Here is a 25554-nt window from a genome sequence, read left to right on the forward strand (position 1 = left end):
GGCCATGTTTGCACGATACGTTTTTCCCCATCACCTCCCCGATCTCGCTGATCTTGCACAGCTTTGGGGCATGTCTTGAATTGTGGGTGATGCCCGGCACCCTCCGTTCAGCGCCCTGCTCCAAGCACTGCGTGCCAGCTTTGCTGTATATCTGCAAGAAGCCGGGCTGCTGTGCTGTGCAGTCTTGCATCTGGGTCCTGTGGAGCAAAACATTGGCCTGAAAAATACCCTCCTAGATCTCAGTCGCGTGCAAACACGAGGAATAGATAGCAGCTTTCCTTCCTAGAAAGGAAACCCCCTTGTTTCTGTGGTTCTCTCTGGGATACCACTGTTGTGGGTCTTTAGAGGATTTTGGAGACCTCCTGTGCATGGGGAAGCTGCATCGCAGGTTGTTGGAGTCTCTAGTTTTGACCCATGATCGCTGTGTGCTACGTTAGGAAACTGTCCTCACTGGATGTTGGGAGCTTCCACAATCCCCACTGAAACACCTCTTCAGCTTAATTATAGATCGAGAGGCTGCACTTTTTGCTTGAGATGCTTGATGTAGCAGGGCAGCAGCTTCTCTGCAGGAACAAGTCAGCTGCAAACGAGATGGAGCAGCCGTCCCCTGCTCCAGGTGTTCGACTTCTCCTGGCCTTACGGGAAAAGCAGAGCCCTCCATCCATCTCAGGTGGTCGGTGCACGCACTCACGGCACAACTCGGGCTGCGACAAGTGCCTGCGGTGCACCGAGCCCTGCACCCTGGGTGGGTTTGTAGCATGGGACTGGTCCCCTGGAGGATGTGGCCCTGCCCCAGAGCAGTGTAGGAACACCTCCCTCTTGCTGGGATGGCTGCGGAGCTGCAGGCCAGCTCCTCGCCCCAGCTAAGCATTCAGAGCTTGTTAATGAATGAAACGCGTTTTCTTACATGGAGGGGATTTTAAATTGGCTCCACATGGATTATGTATGTTGTCGCACTTTCCCGGAGGGTGATGGCATGATTAGGAATGTGGGTTTGATGAAAGAAGCCAGACACTGAGTCAAAAGCCGAGCGGCTCCCCGCTCCCTCCCCTGCCAGTGCCCCCTCTCCCCCCATCTCATTTAAAATATTTGACGTGGTTCCAGGGCATTCTTCAGATGGCTGCAAGAGGAACAAGCCAGTGGGGCTTTGCCGTGTGTTCATGTGTACCATGCATGGGGTGCTCAGCCCCAAAACCTCAGGGGAACTGATTCTGTCATCTGACACCAGAAGATGTCAAGGAGAAGGGCTCAGAGACCTATTTTCTAGGGGAAACTGAGGCACGGTTTCACCATTATGCTGCAGCAAGGGCATGGGGACATCCCCTGCTGCATGCTCCCGGTCACCCCCTGCTTTCCATGTGTAGGTTTTCTGGTTCCCCCTGGGAAGCAAGAGTCCTGCGCAGCAGGATGAGGGCTGTGTGTCCTCTTGGTGGCACTGGGCTGGGATTTGCACTCCCAGAGGTGAGGATGCTGCCTCTGGAGGGAGGTCTGTGGATGAAAAGTGCTGACTAAGGGAAAGCTGCCCCAGAAACTGGAGCCGGACACTGGGAAGTGCTTTGGGGTTTGTTTTGTGTTGCTTTCTTTTCTTTCCTGTTAGCACCATCTATCACAGTAATCAAAATGTGGCTTTTTGACCCACATGAAAGTTTTTTCTCTCTTTTTTTTTTTTTTTTTTCATAGGTGTCTGCATGTGTTTGTGCAAAACCACTCTGTTTTGGTCAATGTTCTGGAAGTTGTCGAACAGCAAGGCTTTTTTTTTTTTCTCTTTTTTTTCTTTTTTTTACCTTTTAGCTTTGAGAAATTGTTTACCGAAACCTGAACCGTCATAAGAAACAACTTGCAAAAGCTGAGCACTCCTGGCTTTTTCCACTGAAAAAAATTAAAAAAAGCTGTAGTGGAACACGTGAAGTTCAGGCTTTTTTTACACATCATTGTTAGAAGCAGTTTTCCAGCGCAGTGCCAAGTGCTTTCTCTTTTAAACCGCTCAAGGCTCATTACCCATCCCTGCGTCCCTCCAAACAGCTCAGTGGGGTCCGTAAATGCAATTACCCCAGCTTTGGAGCTGGAGCAGGAGAAAAATTCACCTGCTCCATCCTCGTCGGGCAGATGCAGTGGCATTTCTCAGAGCCCTGCCCGTGAAGGGAAGCAGTGAGATCCGGGCTCGCCGTCGCGGTCCCGTCCCCGGTTCTGGGAAGCGCGGTGCCACCACGAAGCCGCGCGCGCCTGGTGCCGCGGTGCTGGGAAAGTTTCGATTTCCAACGTCAGCAGTGGGGTTTCGGGGCTGTCACGGTAGCCGTAGCCCAGCAGGGTACTTAGTCACTGGCGCTGTTTTCCATCCCTTTAAGCGGCTCCAGATTTGGAGCTGGCTCTAAAGCTCGCGACTTGAAAGGCCCCGGCCGTGCGTGTGTTTTGCCTTCAAGCTGGATGACTCTTGCATGTTCCTGCGTTCAAACGGCTGAACCCCGAGCAGCCGCTGCCATATGGATCCTATAGAGTGACCCGGCGTAACCAGCGGAGGAGTGGGTTACGTCAACAGGGCTCGGAGGGACAGGGCTGGCAGGGGCTGCTGGTGCCAGGGCTGCACCAGCACCAAGCCTGCGCCCCTTGGCATCTGCAGGCGTGCTTTGAGTGTGCTTGGGCTGCCAGTCCCAAGCGTTCGTTGAAAGCCTAAAAAAAAAATAAATTAGAAAGGGAAGTTGGAAATAAAAATAAAATCCAGAAAAAGAAGAAAAGCGAAGGGGAGGGATAGTGTGCCTTTAAACAGCTGCGCGCCAGCGCGTGTAGCTGCGCTCGCTAACCCGGTGACTAATTCCCCGCACAGCCCGCGGCCAAGCCCGGCCGTGTCCCGCCGAATGCGTGCGCGGGGCCCGAGGAGTCATCGCAGCCGACCCCTCCCTCCTTTCATCCCGCTGCCGCCCCGCCACTCCCCGTGGCAATTTATTTACTCATCTGGAGGGCACAGCCCGGCGGTCTCTTGACTCAGCAGTCCGGGGCCGATGGGAGCCGCGGGAGCGAATTCCAGGCAAGAAACAATCTCATGACTTGTCTCGGAAAAGATTGCTCCGAAAAGATCCCCTTACGGTCACGGAGTGCTCCATGCCCGCGCCTTCGTCAGAGCCCTGACGAGGATTGTGATTTCCCAACCTTGGGGATCGAGCCAAGGCAGCCTGGGGCACTTGGTGGGAGTTGCTCCTCGGAAAGGAGAGGGGGGCTTGGAGACAACGGGGCCCTGCAGACGGTGCCTGTCCCCCCCCCACCCCCGGGGCATGGGGGTGTGGGGATGTAGAGCTGGCTTGCCAGGGCAGGGAGCCCAGAGCCGGGCTTTGTGTTGCTTTTTGGGTCATTCAAACTTTTACTCCCCCCACTTCCCAGGGTTTTTAAAACCCTTCCTTTGCCTCCAGGCAATTTTGTTTCTTCCATCAGTGTTTGCTAGCTGCCTGTCGGGCACCAGCCTTAGGCACCGTGGGCAACTTATGAACCATATTTATGCTTTTTAGCCTTTTTTTTTTTTTTTTTTTTTTCTTTTGATACTGCATGTCTCTCTCACCCTGGCCATTTCCCCCCACCTCCTCCCCATCGAGTGTCCCTTGAGTCCCATCCTCTTCTGAAAGGCACTTTGGGAGGTCTGCCCAGTGCCTTCCCACAGCCTCTGGGGATGGGCTGGGATGAGACCAGGTCGGTAAGCAAGGACCTTTGCAAACCTGCATTTTGCTGGCCCCGTGGGAGGGCAGGGCTGCCGAGCTGACAGCTCTGGGTGCCTCGTCCTCCTCTCCCTGCCTCGAGGCTCGGGAGGCTGCAACCTCAGGGACTGTGCCGGCGTCCCTGCTGCCTTTGGAGATGCCTGCAGGCAGGAACCAGCCCGTGGCTCCTGCTCCCTGTACCCTTACTGGTTTCACCCCAGCCCCTGAGCATCCTGGGGCTGAGGGCAGCGGGGATGTTCGCTGCCCCGAGCCACCCAGCCCGGTCCCTGCTGCAGCACCCCAGGGCTTGTTTCGGAGGATTCCCGGAGTTCCTGACACCAGCTCCCAGCTCCTGAGTAGCCGAATGACACCCCCACCCCCTTCTCCATTTGCGGCTCCTCCTAATAGCCTCTTGGCCCGAGCAGCCGAATTCAATCAGCCCTTTCACCATCTGCTCCCAGGCACTTCTGCCGGGGAAGGCTCGGGGCCAGCGAGGCTGTAATTCCTTAATAGCTTCCGGATGCTGCGCGCAGGGTGGATGTGAGGCTGCGAGCATCTCAGCCTCTCCCCCCTCTTCTCCGCAGCCCGTGCTGAGGTTTCCAAACTTGGGGCTTCCTCTGGGCAGGTCGGAGCACCTCCAGCCCCCCAGCTTGTCCCTGCCAGCCTTCAGCTGTCCAGGCTGAGGCCAGTAGGTGACATAATCCCCGTCCTGGACAGCCCTTGGCACCGGGATGGGGATGACTGAAGCCGATGGGGCAGCCCAGCCTGCCTTTGGCTGCCTTCCCCCGCTCACTCCCACCTCCCTCGTCTGGCCCAGTCGCTGCTCTGGTCCCTGTCCCGGTGGGAAGTTTCCTAGAAGTCGGAGCTGGAAGAGGAGACCTTCCTGGGGTCATTTGGGAAAACCCCTGCTCTCCTTCGTGGGGCTGCTTGAGAGTCTGCATGGGGCAGCCTGAATGGGGCAAAGCTCTGTGTTTTGGGAGGGCTGTGCTCCTGCCTACCTGGTGTCTGAAACACAGCTGGGGGGAGCGATGGAGGAGGTTTATTTCCAGGGCTCTTCAGCCGCCTTTGTGCTTGGGAAAATCCCCTTGTTCTTTGTCTTTGTTTCCTTGTCTGCTTCAAAACAATAAAACCAGAAGGAGAACTAGAACTGTTCTGGGACATTGTGAAATGAGCTCTGTCTGGCACCAGTGTTCCCGAGGACTGTCCAGCGCGGGCTGGAGAGCTCTGCAGCCTAGGTTTCTCCCAGGGCTGTTTCTGGCCTCCACCACTGCAGGAGCTGAGCTTGGTTCACTCTCCTCTTACCCCAGATGGAAAACCTGTAGTGTGGAGAAAAGAAAGTGGGGCTGGATTCATGCTTCCCATCTTAAACCAAGGTGATTTCCTGCACACTTGGTCTCCTCCGTGCCTGACACCAACGCAGGGTCCCCTCCAGCGGATGCATCAGCTCTCTGAGGTGGATGGAGAAGAGAAGTCAGGCTCTTTCTGTGGACTTCAGGGAGCTCTGCACAGCTGGGGATGGGAGCGGGCTGTGTGCCAGCCGGCCCGGTGCTGCCCTTGGCCCCGCAGAGGTGCCGTGCGACCCAGCAGCGGGGACAGGGAGGTGAAACAGTGCCCGGCTGGCAGGCAGCGTCCCAGCGTGGCCTTGTCCCTTGTCCCCTCGCTGCCCCAAGGCCAACTGCAGCCGATCCCTGTGCACCTTTCTGCAGCAATACTTTCACTTGTCCGGCTTTTAGCCCAGCCAGAAAAATCCTCCCCGTTTTTTTGGCTGCTGAGATGGTCTGTTGGAGCCTGCCTGTGTCCCGGCTGCTACATGGAAATGTTTTAGCTGCAGCGGGTGTAGGGCACATGTGATTCTTGTTTGTGGGATGGGACGGGACAGCATGGAGCTGGCTGCTGCTGTGGTGCTCGTAGTGCTCATGGAGGTGTCCTTTGGGGCTCAGGACCTCTCGCAGCTGTGGGGTGGCAGTAGTGGAGTCACGGCCCTGAGGGGTGCCTGATGCTTGTGGTGCTGGGGGAGCCCAGGTGATGAATTTTTTTTTTTTTGTCCAGGCACCAAGCAAGAGAAGAGCTCCTTTGCTTTGAGGATCTCCAGCCCCTTCTGTTGGGTTGTGTTTTCTCCCCTCCTGTTAAATGATGCTGCTCCGAGGGATGCAGCTAGCTCAGGGGAGATGCGTGGGCCGTGCAATGAACATTGCAAGCTACTTTGGTTTTGATTTCAGTTGCAGGGGGCTGTTGTGTGTATTTGTGAGTCACTGAAAGGGAGGGAGGATACCTCCAGAGTGGAGAGCTCATGGTACTAGCCAATGCAAGCCTTCATTGGCAGTAAATCCAGTGATGCAAAGAAGTAAGTTCACGTACAGAGCAGGGGAGTTGGAGGTATACAGATCGTTACGCTACCTGCGATCTCTTGGCAGCAGCCAGCAGAGTTGACTGTTTGTTCTAAAGAGTTATAAATAATTTTGTAGATTAAAATGATTGATTATCCTTGGTCTAATATTATTTAGTCAGAGCAAACAGTGCTGAGATTTACCAGCCGCGCTCTGACCTCCCAACCCCAATCTGTTTGCCAAAGCCTGTGCAATTATTTGATTTCAAAGCTAAATACTCTAATCTCTCCTCTTCTCCTTTTGTAACTGCATAGCCGGACGGCTCGGCCTGATACGGGAGGGCAGACCTGGAGTCCTCGTGCCCCGTGACAGGTCCCTGGGCAGAGAGGGTCGAGGTGACGCAGCGGGACGGGGTCCTGGTGGTCGCGGTGTGACCGGGCTCCTTGTCCTCCTCCGTGGGTGCTGCCCGTGCTTCCTGGGCTGAGCCAAAACCCTGCTACATGGGGAGAAAAAGATGCTATCACATGCTTAATAATGGACGAAGGGCTTTCTCCGGGTAAGGCAGCGGCGGTCCTGTGCAATCCACGGGGATGTGATACGCTGCGACTTGCGCTGTCCCGTTGAGCAATCGGCAGCGGTTTATCACAGGCTTGGCTCTGCGTCTGCCTGGCGCTGCCCCGGAGCGAAGGGTTGGCCGGGGAGGTTGCGGAGGTGGGGTGGGCTGGGCGGCAGGAATCTGCAGCTGCAGAGCGATGTGGCAAGCTTCGCCCCCGTACCCTGCTGCCCTGGGGCAGCGTGCGTGCTCGGGAGGTGACCCAGAGCTGCCGAGCCTTCCTTCCTCGCCAGAGGCTTGGTCGCTTCTGGCTGGCTGGCTTCGTGCTTCCTGCATCACGTGGACGTGTCCTGGGCGCGAGGAATGCCGTAGGAGTATCCGTAGGCACCTTCCCCTCGAGGTCTGTCTGTGTTTTGCTTTCGCGGACACCAGCACCGAGCTGTCTGCGGCAGGTCCTGCCCTTCAGCTCAGACACGCCGTGGTGTGTGGAGGAGAGCTGGCGAGTGGAGGAGAGCAGCTTTGATGTGGAGGGAGATATTCCAGGGCTCGAACCTTATCCTGGCCTGAGGGCACTTCAGCCTGTGCCATGCCATGTGGGACCCACGTGTCGGGTGTGACGTGGCACCGACGCAGCCCGGGGCAAGGGCTGATGCTGAGACACAGAGATCCGTTTACGCAGGACTTGGGCTGGAAATCAAGTGAAGGTTGGGGAATTCCTTGGGACAGATTGGAGGGGAAGGAAAAGCAGACACGCAGCCAAGCCCCTCCTTTCATGTCTAATCCCGTTTTGAGGCCAGGAGAATTCGCGATCCCTTACAGGACCAGTCTGGCAGTGGACTCCCAGTAGCAGGGACATCCTTGGAGTCCGTCTGCACTGTGGGGGTGTCATGTCCTGGTGCTGGATGGCACAAACGGCCGCTCCATTTTTCATTCTGGGCACAGAGTCATTGCTTGTGACCACGGATATGCAGTGAAACCATCTCGGGCTGTGAGATTGTGTGTAGCTGCTAACAAAATATGTTGGCACACACGTTGTTCAGGTGTGTCGGAGCAGACTTGGGGGTTGGGATCTGTTTGTGGGGTGGTGGAAGGCCTAAACATGACCGAAAGTCCCTTGGCCCGTATCCCTGCTGCGAGAGGACAGCCCTGCCAAGAGATCTCAGCCTTCCCTTTTCACACTTCCTATCCTGACAGCATCTTCCTCACACAACGTACTGCCGATTAACCTCAGCCCTGGCTTGCGACATCGCTGCTCTCCCTTTTTGGGAGGCTGTCACGTGCGGTTTGGCAGCACGATGCCTCCACGGGGCAGATCGGAGCGAGAAGCTGGAGGCGATGTAGCCGAATGCCCACTGCACGTCTGACCTGCCTGCGTGTCCAGGAGGCGGAGGAGAGAGATTGGTATCTGGAGGAGAGACGCAGGGCTCGTTTGGACGGAGATGTGCATTCTGAACTGCTTGGGTGCAATTACAGCAGTGCCTTGATAGCACCTGTGCGTGCTCGTGCAGTCCCCAACAAATCTGTGCCACGGTGCTGGGGTGCCTCGTGCACCAGGGATGAACCCTCCGGTCATGTCACTTCATCAGGGGTGCCCAAGGTGGCATTGCCAGCCTGAGGCCCGAGGTGAGAACAGCACGAGGCCTGTTTTTCACCTGGTTGGGAAGAAAGGAGGCTCTGGTGGACGGTGGGAAGTGCTGAGCACAGACCTGGACCGCTGTCTCCTCCTTGCAGCGCCAGAGCCCAGACGTGGGTTTGTCTTGGGATGGGCTCAGGCCATGCTCCTGTGGGTGCGCAAACCTCAAGGGCCATTAAACCTCGCAGGGCTTCCAGCCGAACCAGCAGTGAGCAGGGAATTTCAAGAGGCTTCTGGGCCCAGGGGTGAGCCATTTGAATACCTTGGGCACCAATCCAAGCAGCGAACGCATATCTGGTTGTTTGCTCAGTCAGAATCACTGGCTTTGGGGAGTGTTTTTTTTTTTTTTCCCTTCCCCCCCCTCATTGCTGTTGAGCAATTTGAGCTTTGCTGCAGGGACACGGGGTGTGAGAAGCTGGGTTTTTGCTGCTGGTTTGTGGGGGAGCATCTCCCCGAGCCGGGGCGCTGATGCGGGGCGGCTGACACAGGCGTGACCTGGGCTCGCTATTCACACTTGACCTCCTTCCAGCCGGGGCTGGGTGTCCATTACAGGCTTTGCTGAGCCCACCCCGCGCTCCCATTAGTGTGTGTGTGCCTGTGCATGAGGATTAGAGCTATTTAGCAAAGCGGTTAGTGGGGATTAGAGTGAATTAGCACAGGGGAAACACGTCTCGCAGGAGAGCCTTAGCTTCGGGAGAGGCAGGGAACGTCCTCCCGGCCCTGCTATGGGGGGCTTGAAGGCAAAGCAGCCCACAAATGAGATGCTAATCCCATAATCAGAGGGATGCCCTGGCTCATGCGATGTTTGCAAGGAAAATTAGGAGTGTGTAGGGTGATAAGGGCCTGACCACCAAATGAAGAGGCTCGCACACCTGGGCAGGAGTGGCTGGGGCACATGGAGAGGATTTTTGCTGGCTCTCTTGGCTGCACCTCTTCTTAGCCTCCCGCCGTGGCCACCTGCGAGGTGCTGACCCGCGGGTTCAGCCTGCACACGCGTGGGCTTTGCACGGGTTGAATGAAACCCGGGCTTTGCGGTCAGGCCAGCCAGCGTGTTCGGGAAAGGCTTGCACAAGTTTTGAATCATGATGCTCTGAGACGTAAAGCCAGAGGAGTTGTTTCGAAGCTGCTTCACGAGTGTTTGTTTGTGGGGGGCTCTCGCTGGGTTGACAGTGATGCTGCTGCAGCTAAACCGCTGCGACCAGCCTGCCTCATAGCGTGGCCTAACCTCTGCCATTGCTTCATCTTGGTGGAAAAATCTTTCTGCTTGCCTTCGCTGACTGCTTTGCATAGTTTTGACGGGTGTCGTTAAACCTTGGCCGCGTTTGCTAACCCCAGAGTTGGCTGCATCTTCTCAGTGCTTGCTCTTAGCCATCTGCACTCCTTCCAGCAGCCGGGACAGGGAGGATGGAGCGACACCCTGCACCAAGGGAAGCCCAGCTCCCAGTTGCTGCAGGAGGACAATCCATAGGTCCTGTGCTGCCTGCTGAGGCGGGGGAAACTTTCCCATAATTGCAGTGAACGTTGACTCAAACCCTGTGGTTTTGCTTTGCTTCAATCCAGGGGTTTCTCTTGTGCTTCTCCCCCATGAAAGCCGGGGAGGAGCGAGCCCCTGTGACTGCAGGGGATGCCACTTTCCCAGGATCTCTGTCCAACACCCACATTATAAAGCTGTGATTGAGGGAATGGAAAAAAAAAAACAAAAACACATTAACAAGGGCAGCAGGCAGGCTTGGAGGGTGAAGCAGGGTCTGCCGGTGAGCGTGATGGCACTTGAATGGTGGGTGAAGCATCCTTTCACCAGCCGGTGCTGCTGCCTGCTTCCTTGGCAGCCGCACAAAACCAGAGCCAGAAAAATCCTGACACCCCCTCCCTCCCTTTTAGGTTGCTCCGTGTCCCATTTTCCTCTCTATCCTTGCTTTAAAGCTAGTCCTCTTCAGAATGAGGATTTTTGAGCTGAAACACCCTGGTGGTGAGATGGTCTGGGGGGCCATCACCCTGCGGGTGAGAGGGACTTCTTCCCCAAGCCCGTCTGCCTGCGGGGCACAGCCTGGGATGGCAGGGCTGTTCTTGTGTTTCCTGGGGGCTTTGGTGAGCAGGGCAGGGAGGTGGAAATCCAGCAGGTTTGGAAATCCAGTGCCGGGCAGCTTTTCTCTGAGTGCAGGACGTGGCAGCAGCTGCTAAAGCCCTCCTGCCCCACCGTGCTGCAGTGGGCACACGGCTGCATCGAGTACCCTCTCAGAAGATGCTCTAAGCCCTGTGAGCCCGGCTGCCTGTCGCAGAGGAGTGACACAATTTATCCCAAAGCCTGAGGCTGAACAGCGAGAGCATCCCATCCCAGAGCATCCCACCCCGACAGCCAGTCCCACCCGCCTCTTAACCTTTCCCATTCCCCACTCGCTGTGATGCTCCAAGTGCAAACTTGGAAGAAATGCTTTCATCTGCCTTTAGGAAAGACAAGTTTCCAGGCCCTTTATTTAGTGGGAGAACTGGCCCCCATGACACATGGCATCTCCATAAGAAAGCTGCTGAATGCCGGAAGAAAGCTGGCTTTGTTGTTCTTTTTGCAGCGCTAAGCAGTGCGGGCTTTCGGTTTCCTCTCTTGTTTTTCTCTTCAAGCCCAGCTTTCATCTCAGAGTATTTATTTTTCACTGCTTGAAGGGGAAAAAAAAACTTTATTTTTCTTTTTTTTTAAAAAAATGTATTTATTTTAAATTAAAATAGCAACTCTCAGTCCCTTTTGTGCCATGCCTTGGAGAGAGAACGAGGGCCGGTCTCTGGCAGGGTGCTGCAGGAAGGGGTACCAAGTCTCTCTCCTCTCCCTGCCCTCTGTCCCCAACATCTCCCTGTCCTTGTCCTTCCTCCTCAGTCCTCCTTGTTCCCCAATTTTCCCTCTATTCCTTTTTCCAGCTTTCTGTCCCGTTTTTCCTTTCTTCCCCCTGAGTTTCACTGCCCTTTCGGTCCAAGGAGCCCTAATTGGAACAGGCCGGCTCCGCTCCTGCTTCCTGCGTGGGAGTGAGAGGCTACGCTTGTGAAAACAGTTCAAAAGTGCAGACAAATTTTTGCCTAATCCTGCCTAAATAACTGGGGCTCAGCTGGGGTTATGCGCCAAGGCGCTCCTGCCCTGCTGCTGAGCCGGGTACCTGGGAAAGGCAAACCTTGCCCTGGGGGGGAAAACCTGAGATGGGAGGTGGTGGGAGGTGGTGGGAGGTGATGGGAGATGGTGCTGCCGTGCCCCGGCTGCCTCTGCTCCATCGGGGGGCGTGGGAAGGGTCTCAGCTCCCGGCCCCCCTCTCTCCAGCCTCCTCTCTTCCTGAGAAAGGTTTCTCAGCTGCTGAACCCTGCCAGCTGGGAGACTTTGGGAATTGTCCGTGTTTCAGCCTCCCCCATCACTAGCTCTACCCTAGTTTTGCTCCTGGTGCCTGTGGTAGAGGAGCCCCAGGGTGGTGGGTTTGGGTGAGCTGGAGATGGAGATGGAGAGGGCTGGAGCTGGGTGCTCACAGGCTAAGGTAGGAGAGCAAATCCTCGTGTCTCCTTGCTGGGCCTCTGAGAAACTCATTTCACTCCATCACAGGCATCCAGAAGTGGAGACTTGTGCAGGACTGTGGGCACCTCGAGGTGGGCAGCACTGGGACAACCCAGGGGTGGCAGAAGCCTTTAGCTGAGGAGGACGATGCTGTGAGTGAGGCTTCTGGAGGACACAGCCTCTTTGCTGCCCTGGGGCCTTTGGTTGCCCTCCAGCAGAGCCAAATGGTGCTTGTAGGAGCATCCTGGAGCTCTGGGTGCTCACAGGAGCATCTTGGCTAGCTCAGGACACACGCTGGGGCTCGAGGGCTGAGCTCTTACGAGGAATTCAGGAGTAAATCAGCAGCCGTTGGATGCGTGGTCCTGGAGAGCTGATTTTCTTGACTTGACCTGGTTCGACGCCATCACACACCTTCCCCAAAATTTACCCCATGCCTCCTTCAGGCCTTCAAGGTGCCCCAAATTCTGGCAATGCCAGCAGGCTGTGGGATTTGCCTCCACCCCAGGAGAGGAGGCTGGGCAGGGAGCGGGCTTTTACCTGCGACAGCAGCGTGCTGGGTTCCTGACCCGGGTGTCCATCCATCAGAGCAAGGGCAGGAGGGGGCTGCCGGGTCAGCTGCCCCCGCTCTGACCCGCTGGGCATCCATTTACACGCAGGCTACTGTGTAAAATTGCGGGGACTGGACAAGGCCACACTGGGGCTTTTGATGGGAAACAAAGTGAGTGGCTGCAGGGAGCTTAAAGGGGGCATTGACTCCGAGTGGAAATTCGGGAGAAAAATGACTTTGCTCCCATCCTCCCACTTTTTTTCTTTACTGCCATTTATTTTGCTTATGCAATCAGATGCTAATGTTTTGACGTGCAGCGGAGTCGCTTGTGTTTTAAGGTCAAAATCCCTAAAGTTTGTAAATCGTAGCCCTTTAAAAAGATCAGAAGTGTAGAAATAGTTTATACATGCGGAGCCTGGTGAGAGCAGGATAGGAATTTGGCTGGGAGATGAACTCGGTGATCTTGGCCTCTTGGTCCGTTTGCCGTCTGGTTTTCTCACAGGCTCCACGTCCATCTGCCCAACAGCCAGCACAGCGGGGTGGTGGGTTTGGGGTAGCTCCCCTTTAGCTTAAAAGCCATGTAGGGATGCAGTGCTCTTGGCCGTGGCAGGATTGTTAGCATCCTTTTGCCCTTCTGAAGTTTGGTCCCCAGGGATGTCAGGGAGCTGGAGGAAGAGCAGGGATCTGGTTTTGAGAAGCTTCCATGTCTTAAATTGAGCCCCCAGACCCCTCCTTGCTTTGCAAAGCTGCAGCCACTTGCATAGATGTCCCTCCCTGCTTTCCCACCGTGTAAGGCAAATTACTTATCTCTGCTCTACACATGCTGGAGATGATGTGACATAATTTTCCAGAGTGCCTGCAACTCCTGTTAGTATTTAAAACTCAAACCATAATACCCTGCCTGGTCTCCCAGGAGGAAAATCAAATGCAGTTCCCTGTCGGTACAACGGCAGCAGCAGGAGACGTGGCATCGAGGCAGCATGCTGCACGCGCGAGCCGTGTAGATGAGGCTTTAATGGGCGTCGTAAAAACGAGGCAGCAACCCCAGCCCGGGATGCAAAGCTGGCCCCCGCTGCTGTGCTTGCTTTTCGGATTGAAACTCGACATTTCCCAGCCAGGCTTGGGTGCAGCAGCTGTGCTCAGCGCTGGCCGATGCTCTGTGCCCGTGCGTTCCTTGTGAGCAGCCCGTGTGCATGCACGCGTGTGTGCGTGCGTGTGCTTTGTGGGCAGTGGGAGGTACACGAAAGGGGACATTTTATTTATGTAAGATTTGATTAAAATCTTGGAAACGGGTTTCAGATGACAGTGAAAGCTGAAACCAGGGGAGCTAAGCCTGGCCTTGCTTTTGTTACCGAAGTTCTGCTTGGCTCTGACCTTTGCACAGCCCAGGCTGCAGGCGAGCGGCTCCTCTGTGGGCGCTGGAGGACAGCACCAGGGCTCGATCCTGCTGCCAGGTCCCTGTGCCCAGCAAAGTCACACCGGGCAGAGCAGGATAAAGCCCTTTGTAATCTTGGCACACACAGGAATCAGCAAAGAAAATGCCACCGAGGTAAATTCAGTATCTCAAAACCAGTGAAGGCAGAACTGAGATAAAAACTGTCCATCCCCCCAGTCCCTCCTCCCCCCCCAGCCGCGATCACGCAGCCAGGACTTGTCCACAAACACGTATGCAGAGCTTTACAAACCCATTTAATTTTACACATGTGAGCTCTTCTATAGATGTGGGACACTGCTGACTAAAATTAGGCTTCTGCAAGCGTTTGCAGGCTTGGGGCTTTTTGGCTGTTTTGTGTTCTGAAGAAATTTCAACTAGCGGTCTAACAGGAAAAAATGCAGATGATGTTTCAATTCTGAATTTTCCCAACGCAACTTGTTTTGAAGGAGAAGCCTCGAAATGCACATTTTGGTTTGTTTTGGTGTTTAAATAGAAAACCTCCTTTGGCACTTGGCCTTTTTTTTGAATTTGAAAATAGGGCGTTTGCTTCTCTGGTGACCTCTCTCTGGGAATCGCTTTTAAGTGTTCCCTGTTTTGACATTTTGTTTGTGCAGAGCTCAGCGTTCACCTAACTAAACCGAAACCCTATCCCCCGCTACTGAAAAACTGAGTCCGCTGGCTCTGTGCAAACCCCAGCGCGTGGATCCTGCAGGAGAAGGCAGGAGCGATGAGCGGTCGGTGCTCGTGTTGCAGAGATGGAGCAATACTTTTGCACGGCCGAAAGCCTTGTCACCCCCCTTGCCTTCATGGTGTGCCTAAGGAGGTCATCTTTGCACAGGTCTTCGTGGGTGATTCAGTGTAAAATGGGGTTAGAAACGTTTTCGTAGCCTAACTCTGACTCATCTTCCCATAGCGACTGGGAGCAGCAAACTGCCGTTTAACCAGCCGCGGAGGGGAGCGGATTCCTGGGTGGTCCCTGTAACCACAGAGCACAGAAAGCAAAGCATTAAAATGTAACATGAGGATGAAGGGAAAGGGGCACTGAACCACTTTCTCCCAGTGTTATCTCAAAGCAGCAGATGGAGAACAGAGATAGGGAGGGTGCCTGCTCATTTTTCCGTGCCCTCTCCAGCCAAATCCAGTAAATAATGAAGTGTAATTTGCCAAATAGCCTTTGAATGTATTATTTGCTTTTGAAGGTCCTGATACTTCCACCATGGCAGGCGATCCTTGATTTATGTGGTGGGGTTGGGGGGGAGGATTCAGGCCCCCAGAGGCTCGGTGTCGGGCATTTCACTGGCGCTACCTGAACAAAGAATCATTAGGTGAGGGGATGAGTAAGGTTAGGGGCAGCTGGAAACAGGGGAGCTGATTTTGCAAATCTTTTACTTGGGGACAGTAGGTGGAAGGTGCAGAGATGGAGGCAGGGAAGCAGCTCTGTAGGGTTGGGTAGATTTAGGGTGGCTCTTCAGTGTGGTCAGCCCTGGGCTGTGGGGCCAAACACGGGCGCTTATTGACACAGCCCCAGGTCATCATTTGGGGAAAAAAAAACCAGCTGTGTGGAGTTTCGGTGATACCTGCAGGTTTGGCTGCCTGTGAGCACAGCAGGACCCCTCTGCTGGGTGGCTGCACCCCAATTCTCCCCGCATCGGGGCCACCGCTCGCAGCCAGCACTGCTGTGCGGGTGTACGGGGTTGCTAAACCAGAGCTTCAGTTGACGCGGGGCGACAGTGGCTAGGGTTTCCACAAACCAGAGAGTACTATGAGTTTTGATGTTCATGTCCAGATGTTGATGAAAACACCAAAAAAACTTGTGCGTATTGTCATTTTTCCACTGAGAACAGTTTTCATTGAAAAATTTCCAGTAGGCTACAGAGTTAAACCAGCCTCAGGCGGAAGGATTACAATGGGGCTGATAAAGTCCAGTTGTTTGAGATGGTGAATGTAAGAGGCTTTCCTTCTCCGCAAATGATGGTTTTCAGGAATGCCTAAAATATATGAAAAAGAGCCAAACCTTTTATTCAGAATGAGGAGTTTTTTGTTTTTTTTTAAAAAGAAAAAAAACAGTTGCTTTTGTTTGTGAAACTCTTTGGCTACGAATATCCACCTCCTTCCAAGTAAATTAGAGAAAGGAAAGAAAGAGAGGAAGACCTTTGCTTCTCATCAGGACTGACTCCAAGGCCCGGCTCTTGGCTTGGCCCCGCGTCTCCTATGGGGGCGGCTGCGCGCTGCTCGGTGACTCACTCCGAATCCGCCGTGCTACGGCCTTGCATGATGTAACTCTGTGCTAATGTGGGATTTTCCAGCTCTTTTGTTTTCCCTCCCTACTTGAATGGGTTTTCTGCCGGTTCTTCATCATGCCTCATCCTGCTGTGAACTTACTTCTTCCAGGATTGCCTGTTGATTCTTCAAAATTACTTTTTTCCTTTTGCTTTTCTATGGGCCGGGATGCCCAGAAGTGGTGCGGTAATTGGGGGATGTTTTTATCCATGCTGTCTTGTTCACTCTGGTGTGGGACCCTTTACCCTCGTTGGTGTCTGGCACCTCTCAGCTATCTCCCAGGCTTCAGAAGCCACCTGGGTGATGATGCTGGGTAAGCTGTTGTCTGTGCTGGTCTTTGATACCACCGTCAAATTTCCAGTAGCGCATTTGTGGTTGGCTTGCAGGGAGACCACATGCACCGTGTAACCCAGCTTACCAGACAGGGCTCGTCTGTGCCCTTTAAGCACACGATTTTTTTTTCTTCTTTGTGTAAGAAGTCTGGTTATGGACTCTCAGGGCTTAGATTTTGTGCTGGAGGGTGTGAAAAACTTCAAAAGCAAAAAATGAATGGATTGCTCATTTTTTAACAATCCAAAGGACAGTGTAATGAGAGGACTTCTGTTGTCTTTCCCAATCCTTATGAACGTTTTTCTCTCCTGCTTTTTTCAGATATGGAATGTGCAGATGTGCCTTTGTTAACTCCCAGCAGCAAAGAAATGATGTCTCAGGCATTGAAAGCCACCTTCAGCGGCTTTGCAAAAGAGCAGCAGCGGCTGGGAATCCCCAAAGGTAAGACACGGCTTCCTGATGAGCAGCTGTGGTAGGCACAGAGATCGTGTCCGCCTGCCAGGATGCCCTGCCCCACATCTGCCATCCCTTTGACTGGTTCCCTCCATGCAGCATTGCCTCGTTTATAGGCAGCATCAGCTGGAAAAATCCAGACATAGAGGCAAAACCTTTCAGTACTGCTTGCAAGCTGTACCCCTCTGACAGACTGTGCCTGTCTGTCCTGCTAACAGAGTGAGATAACCTCTGCTGCGAGACTGCTCCTGCCACTTTGTTGAGACTGAGATTTCTATTTACAAGTCATGTCCACTATGGAAAAGCAGCTGGGACCCTTTACAAGAGGCTGATAACAGGGAAACAAAGTAAGATGTGGGTGGAAAAAGGAGTCAGAGAAGCGTTAGGATTATTAGAAGTCCCAAACAAATCCAAAGCTCATTCCTTGTATGAAATAAGTCTTCAAATAGGGCTGATCCAAACTGGCTGTAGATGTAGTGTTCCCCCACTGCATATTGCCCTTTTCCAATTGATTTTCGGTCTCTACAGGATGAGGCTGTGCAGGTGCTTATCCACTTGTAGCACCATTAGTGTCCTGTTTTCCTGGAGAAATGGCTTGTGCTTGCTCGTTAATGGATCTTTTCTACAACCCTTTGGTGCAGATCCCCAGCAGTGGACGGAGACGCACGTGCGGGACTGGGTGATGTGGGCAGTGAATGAGTTCAGCCTGAAGGGAGTGGATTTCCAGAAGTTTTGCATGAATGGTGCTGCCCTCTGCGCCCTAGGCAAGGAGTGCTTCCTGGAGCTAGCGCCTGACTTTGTGGGAGATATCCTTTGGGAACATCTGGAGATCTTGCAGAAAGGTGAGTCCTGGGGTCTCCAAGGTGAATAGCTCATGCGGTCCTGGCTACTCTGACTTTGGGCCTTTCCAAAGAGCTTGGTTTACAATCTGGCTGTGCAATGAGGTGTTCAGCTTGGGCTGCAATCCCAATAAAAGTGTCTTTGAAAGCCTAGCTTTCCAGTAGGGTTTCAAATGGGCATCCCAACCAGCTATGGGCAGTGCAAATCCTGGCACTCGTTGAAAGAGGAAGGGTGTTTACGCCAGCCGCTTGGCCGGGATCCACAGCAGGCAGGGACACTCTGCCTGCCTGGAAACGACGTTGGGATTTTCCAAAGCATTCTTCATCAGATCGTTCAGCTCCTGCTGTGAATTTTACTATTTCCTCCAGTGCAACTAAGTACAACAATATCACCGAAATCCCACCCTAATTTCCCAGTTGCAATTGGAAGCGGCTTTTCTTTGTTTTATGTCTCATGAGTGTAATGGCAATGAGTTTGAGTGGCTGTGTCCCACACAGGAAGGAATGGCAGAAACCACCTGCAAGCATTTGAAGGCATTAAATTATTTATTTTAGTTGGGTAGGGGAGATATGCATTGATTTTAGGTGTTGATTTGGATGGCGTGTGGCTGAAGGATGCAGAAGCAACGCTTTTCCCATCTAGGATGGTTCCTACAGAGTAGGTGAAGATTTTAAGACCTTTAACCAAGTCAGGAGCAGGAGCAGCAGCAGCAGATCTGGGTCCTTCTCTAGTGTGTTCCTGTGCAGAGCTAATTGCCTTCCTGGAATATCCCTTGTGCTGCCTTGCTGACCCTGTGTGCTTGTCAGTGGGCTTGTATTGGTGACAGGAAGGGGAGGGGAAACAAAGTTATGCCTTCCAGGAAACCATTGACAGATGGATGTTAATTGCTGATTACTAATTTTACTGCTACCTGTGGTTTGCAAAAGGTAAACATGGCTATTCCCAGGCTCTGTGTATGACAGGCTGTTTTTCTGCTCTTTGTTTGACTCCATATCTGTTCAGTTCTTCTCGTTTTGCATGATTTTTAATGAGTGCTTATATCAACAGCAATCAGAATAACCAAACAAAGCAAAGCGTTGTGGTCAGTCCAGTTTCTACTTGCTGTAAGCCAGTGCTTGTAACACAGCTCTGCCTTCCTGCAACCCTCCTTCATTTGTCTGTGCTGTAACCCACAGCAGCGCGATGTGCTGCAGGTACCAACTGAGGCATCAGGGCTGGGTTTGCTCCCAGCCCTGCTCTTCCTGCAGATCCCCCAAGGCAAGCAGATGAACTTGGCGATGCAGATTTGCTAACTGTAAAGTAGGAATCATGTTTCCTGATCGCACTGACACATGCGGGTGCTCAGATGCTGCAGTTATGAGGATGCAAAAGGTGTGAGGTAGATAAGGGCTTTTACAAAGATGCTGGAAATCTTTCCACCTATTGCAGCTTTTCCTCCAGAAGGATGAAAAAGAGTAAGACAATTTGTTTGTGTCAATACTGTTGGTGTAGCCCTGGGAACCGAGAAACCTCCGTTCAATGTTGTTTTACTGGTGACTTTGTCACTTCTTGCGTAAGTTATCTGAGCCTTAGCTTCTATGGTGGGTTCTTAACACATTTCCCAGAGGGGCAATATCTATGAAGTATTTGGAGAGTAACTGAGAAGGGCTTCCAGGAAATAACCAACTTCACCCCAAGGACTAATTCCTGTTGCCTGTAAGTCATGGGACTGTCTTACTTGTGTTACATCTCCAAATGCCAGACAAGGTCTGTTGTGCTGGTGTTCCACAAACAGACTGCAAAATGGCCTCTGCCACATCGCTCTCCATGTGAGACAAGATGTGCCTCTCCGTTTTGCAGCTGGGGATGTGAAACGTGAAGAGATCAACGTTTCCCCAGGCTCACCTATAGCGTCACAGTGCTGGTGAGCCCACAGCAGCCAACTGGCCAGTTCCCATCTCTCCTGCCTTCCCCAGTTGCCCACCATCCTTGCTCAGGGGTGTTGATGCTGAGAGTGGTGGTTAACCCCTCGATGGCTGGCATTACCTGTGGTGGTGTGACTGCTGGAGTGGGGTCATGCTGGGACAGGCTGTGACCTTGTTGTCCCTCCTGCTAACATGCCTCCCTTGTGAGCTCTTTCCGAGAGAGTGACTCATGTACCACAGCCGGCTCAGGGTTTAAAAACGGCAGCAGATGGGCGACTTTTCCCTGCATGGATTTGGGTATTTTCAGGCCTATTTTTCCAAATTTCTTCCTAAAATAAGCTCCTCAGTTACCAGCAGTCAGCAGTGCCCTCCACTTGACTGTAAGCATAGCTGAAGGTTGCTCTCTTTCTCTGTGGTCACCCACCCTGCCCCTTGGCAGACTCCGTGGGGAGAGGAAAAGAGAATTTCTCATTAGGTCTCTCTGTTTGCACAAAACCTCCTTTTGTTAGAGAATATTTTCCACCCTGCAATCCCCAGGAGAGGGCCAAAATTAGGCTCCTTGCAAGCAAACGTGCGTTATCTTCGGTTCACTTCTCTTTAGCTTCAGCAGAAATAAACATAACCCAGAGTTGTCTGTGGTTTTTTATTTATTTTTTATTTTATTTTTATTTTTGTTACCCTCTGCAAAGAAAATAAAATCTCCCATGCTGGTATCTCTGCCCGCATGCCGTGCTGGAATGAGTAAGGTGTTAATGGAAAAACTGGTGAGGGGAGGAACAGTGCGGCTTTTACATGGGAAAGCAAATTCAGCGCCAAGCCCAGGAGTACCAAAGTTCTTGGAAAAAGCAGTGGAAAGCAGAGAATCTGTGCTTTGATGTGATATTTGCTCATTCTCAGTGAATCACGCCTATAGAAAGGTTAAAATTTGCGGTGCTGCCTGTGTATTCCCTATGGAGTGTGCATCAGGAGCTGCTTAATGGGCAGGGTGGCAAAACTGCTCTGAGCATGGGATCCTCCGCTTTCATCAGGTGTAAGGTAAAGGTGCCATGTAGGCTGGGAATTAGCATTAATTTAGGGTTGTAGGAGCTGGTTTGGTATGCGTTAACCCGCTCAATTGCTCACACCTACTGCTGGTCTAAAATAGGGGCTTTGTCAGGAAAGCAGGTGTCCTTGTATGGTGTTTTTTTTGTTGTTGTTTTTGTTTTTTATGAGCTCATACATGTAACTGTAATCAACAATCCTTAAAAGAAAACAAAAAGAAACAATAAATAATTTCCGTGCTTTCTTTAATTTTTAACTAGCTTTTCAGAACCACCTGGAGCCACTGATTGAGACGGTTGTTGTTTCTACTGTTTTGTTTAAATTTGTGCATGCCTGCAGCAAGAATTCCTGAAGGAACCCAAATGCATCGAGTACATGTTTCAGTGGGATTTCAGCAGCTAACTGTGCACTTCTGTTCTTTGAACGTCCCAGTTTAACCCTGGCAGGGGCATTTTAGGAAGTTTCAACCTTGCAAGTTTTGCAAGGCACGGTATGTCTATGGACATGTGACATTTGCTTCCTTTTCTTCTTTGCAGAAGAGATAAAACCGTATCCCGCAAACGGAGTGAATGCAGCATATCCAGAATCCCGCTATACTTCAGACTACTTCATTAGTAAGTCTCACTTACTGTTATCATTGTGGTGCTTTCAGGTGTAAAAGTGCCCCCTATTAGAGGTTTGTCTGCATCACATGAGGACTGCACCGTGCAGTTACTTCCCCTTCATGGCAGAGTGTGCAAAATGTGTAACTCAGTCTTCCTTGCTGCTTTGGGTTGACTTATGTAGAAGCCATCTTTATTTATTGGTAGCTGCCTTGATATGCTGTAATGTGACTTTGCAAGCACTGTTAGTTTGACAGCATATCTCAGCAGACCTGGAAAGCCAGGTCCTCCAGAACGTGGAGAATTTTTAAAAACTTAACAAGAAAGGTGTGGGGTTAGGGGAGAAATGGGGCAAGAAGGCTTAATTCTGGATTTCTAGGTACAAACCTGGCAAAGAAAGAGTTGAGTCGTCAGTCCAAACTCCTGCACTGCCCATTGCCATTGATTTAGAGATGTTCTTTAAGAGAAAAGTATTTGAGATTTGTAATGTATTTCATGAACCAGCAAAAGAACCCCAACCAACTAAACAACAACAACAAAAAAAATCACTTGAATTGGGATTCCAGGTTCTGGAAGGTGACTTTGGAAGTTACTCATGTATTGCAGTCATCAGTGAAATTTCTCTTACCTATAGCTCTTTGCTGAGAGTATGCTCTTCATGGTTTTTCAGCTTTTCCCACTACCAGCTTGCTTGAGAGGACTTCAGTGTAATTAATGATGTCTTATTCTTTTAAATCACTGCAATTATAAGGCACCATCTGTAAGTAGGTTTTAGAAACCTTAGTCAAAAGTATTCCCCAATTGTGCCAGGTGTTTTATATCCAAAGACAGTCTTCTCCTGCGTCACAGACCCTGAGTCTTACTGTGCTGTGGAAGATTGAAGAGGCAGTGAGCAGTGCTCTGGTTTCTTCAAGCTGATCGTGTTTGCGTTGCTTTCTGACACTCCTATCCTGCCAACAGGTTATGGCATAGAGCATGCACAGTGCGTGCCTCCCTCCGAGTTCTCCGAGCCCAGCTTCATCACAGAGTCCTACCAGACCCTCCATCCCATCAGCTCGGAAGAGCTTCTGTCCCTCAAGTACGAGAACGACTACTCAGTCATCCTGCGTGACCCCGTCCAGACGGACTCCCTGCAGACAGACTACTTCACGATCAAGCAAGAAGTAGTAACGCCAGATAACATGTGCATGGGGCGTGCCAGTCGAGGTACAGTTGGGCATCTCCCAGGGCTTGCCTGGGTTCTTGCTTTCTTTACTTATATGAACCTACAAGTGCTGCCTTCCCCTCTGTAGAGATAGTCCTTGACGGGGCCCAAAGCCAACAGGCAGCCGTGCGATGCCAGTAGCGAAGCTGTTTCCCTACATGTATCTCGTATGGGGTTGAACTCCCAGATAATTCCCTCCGGGGGAGACAAGGTGTTCCTTGTCTCTACTCTGCTGCCTGTTTTTACATCTGCGAAAATGTAGCATTTCTGGCTCTGTACTTTGATGTCAAACTTGAGTGACGCTGAAATAGGCTTTAAGGTTATTAGGGAGGACAGACTGCTGCGTGGTTGTATAAATCTCATTTTCCTAGGAGACCAGGCAAAAACCCACAAATCCTTCACAAGTTCTCATCAGGAATTACTGTCTGAGGCTATGAAAGGTTTTACACTTGATGATCCAGTCTTTATGCATTATCTCCATTGAGTTTGATGGCTGTTTGCTTGAACCGATAATCTGTTCCAGTGAACCCAAGCCTTATGCTTTGTTAGGAGACTCGGATGTCATGAGTTGGGTCAATGACAGAGCTGAAGAACCCCCTGAATCCTTGTGCTACAACCCCACATCTCCAAAGAGTTATAATTATAAGTACATGATTCCTGGTTGAGTCGATGGGCTTTAAACACCTAAACACGTTTGAGGATCTGAGGCCAAGTGCCTTTTCAATTAATATTAAATTCTGAACACATGGGGCCCAGATGCCCAACTATTTTGTAATTACATTGCTTAAAACGAGGCTGAGGATCTGGCTCACAGTATATATTCAAAGAAAGAGTTTAATCCATAGAGCTCAAAGTCACTTACAAAGGGGTATCATTATCTCCAGATTCCAGGTAGGGAACCTGAGGCATGGGGAAGAGATCTGACCTGCCTGCGATTGCGCCCTGAATAGAATCCAGATGTCTCTATGCCTAAAATTCATTATACTAACGTGTTGCTGTGAGCCGGGTTTGATGTTGAATATTTAAACCCATTCATTCATCCAGCACCGAGAGCTGAAGATGTGCTGGTTCCCTGTGAAAGCTGGAGCCCCTTTGCAGGCCTGCATCACATATGCCTTGCACAGCGGCGCTCATTTTTTGTTGCTCATTCTTTTTCAAGTCTGGGAGAGCTAATGACAGGAAAGTTATTATTTGTATTATTACCTCTGCTTCTGCTGGTTGAGTGTTAATATGAGAGAGGTGACTTGGATGATATAGTGAATCAAAAGGGTAGTGGTGTTATAATTCTAGGTAAGCTTCCCTTTCTGGGATTACTTTTCTGGCTATCTTTCATCTCTGTCTTTCCCTTTTCTTGAATTCTTTAACATTTGTGATTTTTTAATAATACTCATTGAAATGCAATGATTCAGGAATGCTTTTGCAGTTATGTTCCTACTGGAAAGCCTAACATGGTTCTAAGGGAAGGAAGAAAGAGACCTTAACCTGGCATTGGGGACCAAGTGCCCCTGGTTTTAGCAGGCACTTTAACTTACTGATTGTGGTCGAAGAAATGCAACAGGCCCTGGCCATGCTTACACTAACACTGAATTTTAGCCACCCAGAAGGGCCTTTGGGTGGCATAAATACTCCCAGAGTGGTATAAAGAAGCCTTAATATAAACCAGAGTCCAGCTTATTTATGTTTACATTCACATTTACCTTCCACTCTTTTATAAGGTTAATCAGTCGCAAAGTCAAACACTTAAGCAAGAGTCAGGGTGAAGGTTTTCCAGACAGTCGCCTTTCGCCTTTCTTTGTGTGGGCAGCAAGAGCTAATTTTGTGATTCCCTGGGAGTTTTTTCACTCTGCCTTATCAGTGAAGGCGTCTGGTTAGAAAGCGTAGCTGCCAAACTCTTAACAAACTTCTCCTGAGTAGGTGCAAGGCGTGATTTGCAAAAGCTCACAGCTAGGTCAAATTTGGGTGAATTTTCAGTGAAACAGCAAAAGTCACGTCCCCAGCACTGAAGCTGTTCATCTGGCAGACTTTTAATTCCTTTTCTAAAAGGGATCGTACCCCAGGACTTCTCAGGGAAGTGGTTATGCCAATGAACGTGCACAAAACGGTGTTATTTTCCCCTTACAGAATTCAAGTATATTTTGTGAAGTCCTTAAACAAAGAAACAAATAAATAAATAAATGAATTTAGCGTGGATATTATCAGGAGAATCATTTTGAAGCGTGGACTCGCTAGAAGTAACTACCAGGAAGGCCTTTAAGGGGAAATGTTGGATGTAAGACTATGTTGAGTCTAGTGAAATCATGCTAAGGGGAAGGTGAACGTAAGCTGGAATCCCAGGCTTACAACACTACTTGATTTGGTTGAAGAGAGAGCATCTTTTTAGGATGAAGGGGAAGATGCCTGTAGCTGAGGCCAGCAATCAGGGCAGAGCTGACTTTTTGGCACAGCTCTGCACCCACAGTAGTTAAGCCTTTTTGCAGCAAGTGCTCTTCAAACTACAGCACAACAAATATTTGGGGGAACGTGCCAGTGTCCTTCCACGTTCCTGTTCCCCTGTGATTTAATATCTGGGCCCAAGCTGTGGGTAGTTCTGCCAATGGAAATTTCTCCAGGAGCTCTTGCACAATCCCAGCAGCTGTTTTTAGCCCAGTTTGGGAAATTAGTGAACTTGAATGATCCTGTTGCACTTAGTTTGTCAGTAAAGATGTTGAGCAATCGTCAGTGTAAGGGAGATCAGAGAGAGCAATTTCAGTTTGTTCTTCGGATCCTTTTTTAGCTCTCTGTTTTAAGTACAGAGGGTATACTTGTGCTGTTTTCTAGAGGGTGTAAATCAGCATAGCATTGCTGAGGATCTGGCCTCTCATGTTCTGCTCTTTACTAAAAATACCCTGGAGAGTAGCCTTGATACAAGCCAGCTGTGCTCACCTTACCAGAACTGGAAAAATAGCTGTTTGAGCTCTCAGCCTTTTGCTCTCCTCCTCCATCAAATCTGCTGCTGTTTGGGGATTTGAAGGTGGAAGTCGGTTGTAACATATGGCAATAAAAGGCTGCTGTAGAGTTTTGTAGGAAATGTGAAAAGTCAAGAAGCCAGGTGTCCGGTGCCCTTGAACATGCCTGAGGAGCACTTGCACAGGGCTGGCAGTTCCAGTATAGGACTTGCTGCAGAAAGATACAGGTCTGCAATAAGAGCAAGAGGCCGTGCAGT

General features: G+C 51.2%; 1 protein-coding gene across 2 annotated transcripts in view; it reads left to right on the plus strand.

Moving 5' to 3' along the window:
• ETS1 (ETS proto-oncogene 1, transcription factor) overlaps nt 1-25554 on the plus strand; it is a 77609-nt gene that overhangs the window by 36085 nt on the left and 15970 nt on the right. For both annotated transcript variants that reach the window (XM_082778053.1, XM_082778054.1), the window contains 4 exons: nt 16630-16749; nt 17403-17603; nt 21083-21160; nt 22109-22354. In XM_082778053.1, coding sequence (XP_082634179.1) covers nt 16630-16749; nt 17403-17603; nt 21083-21160; nt 22109-22354 — 645 coding nt within the window. The remainder of the gene's footprint in view (nt 1-16629; nt 16750-17402; nt 17604-21082; nt 21161-22108; nt 22355-25554) is intronic.

This window comes from Aythya marila (assembly GCF_965140915.1).
Source record: "Aythya marila genome assembly, chromosome: 23".
NCBI lineage: Eukaryota > Metazoa > Chordata > Aves > Anseriformes > Anatidae > Aythya > Aythya marila.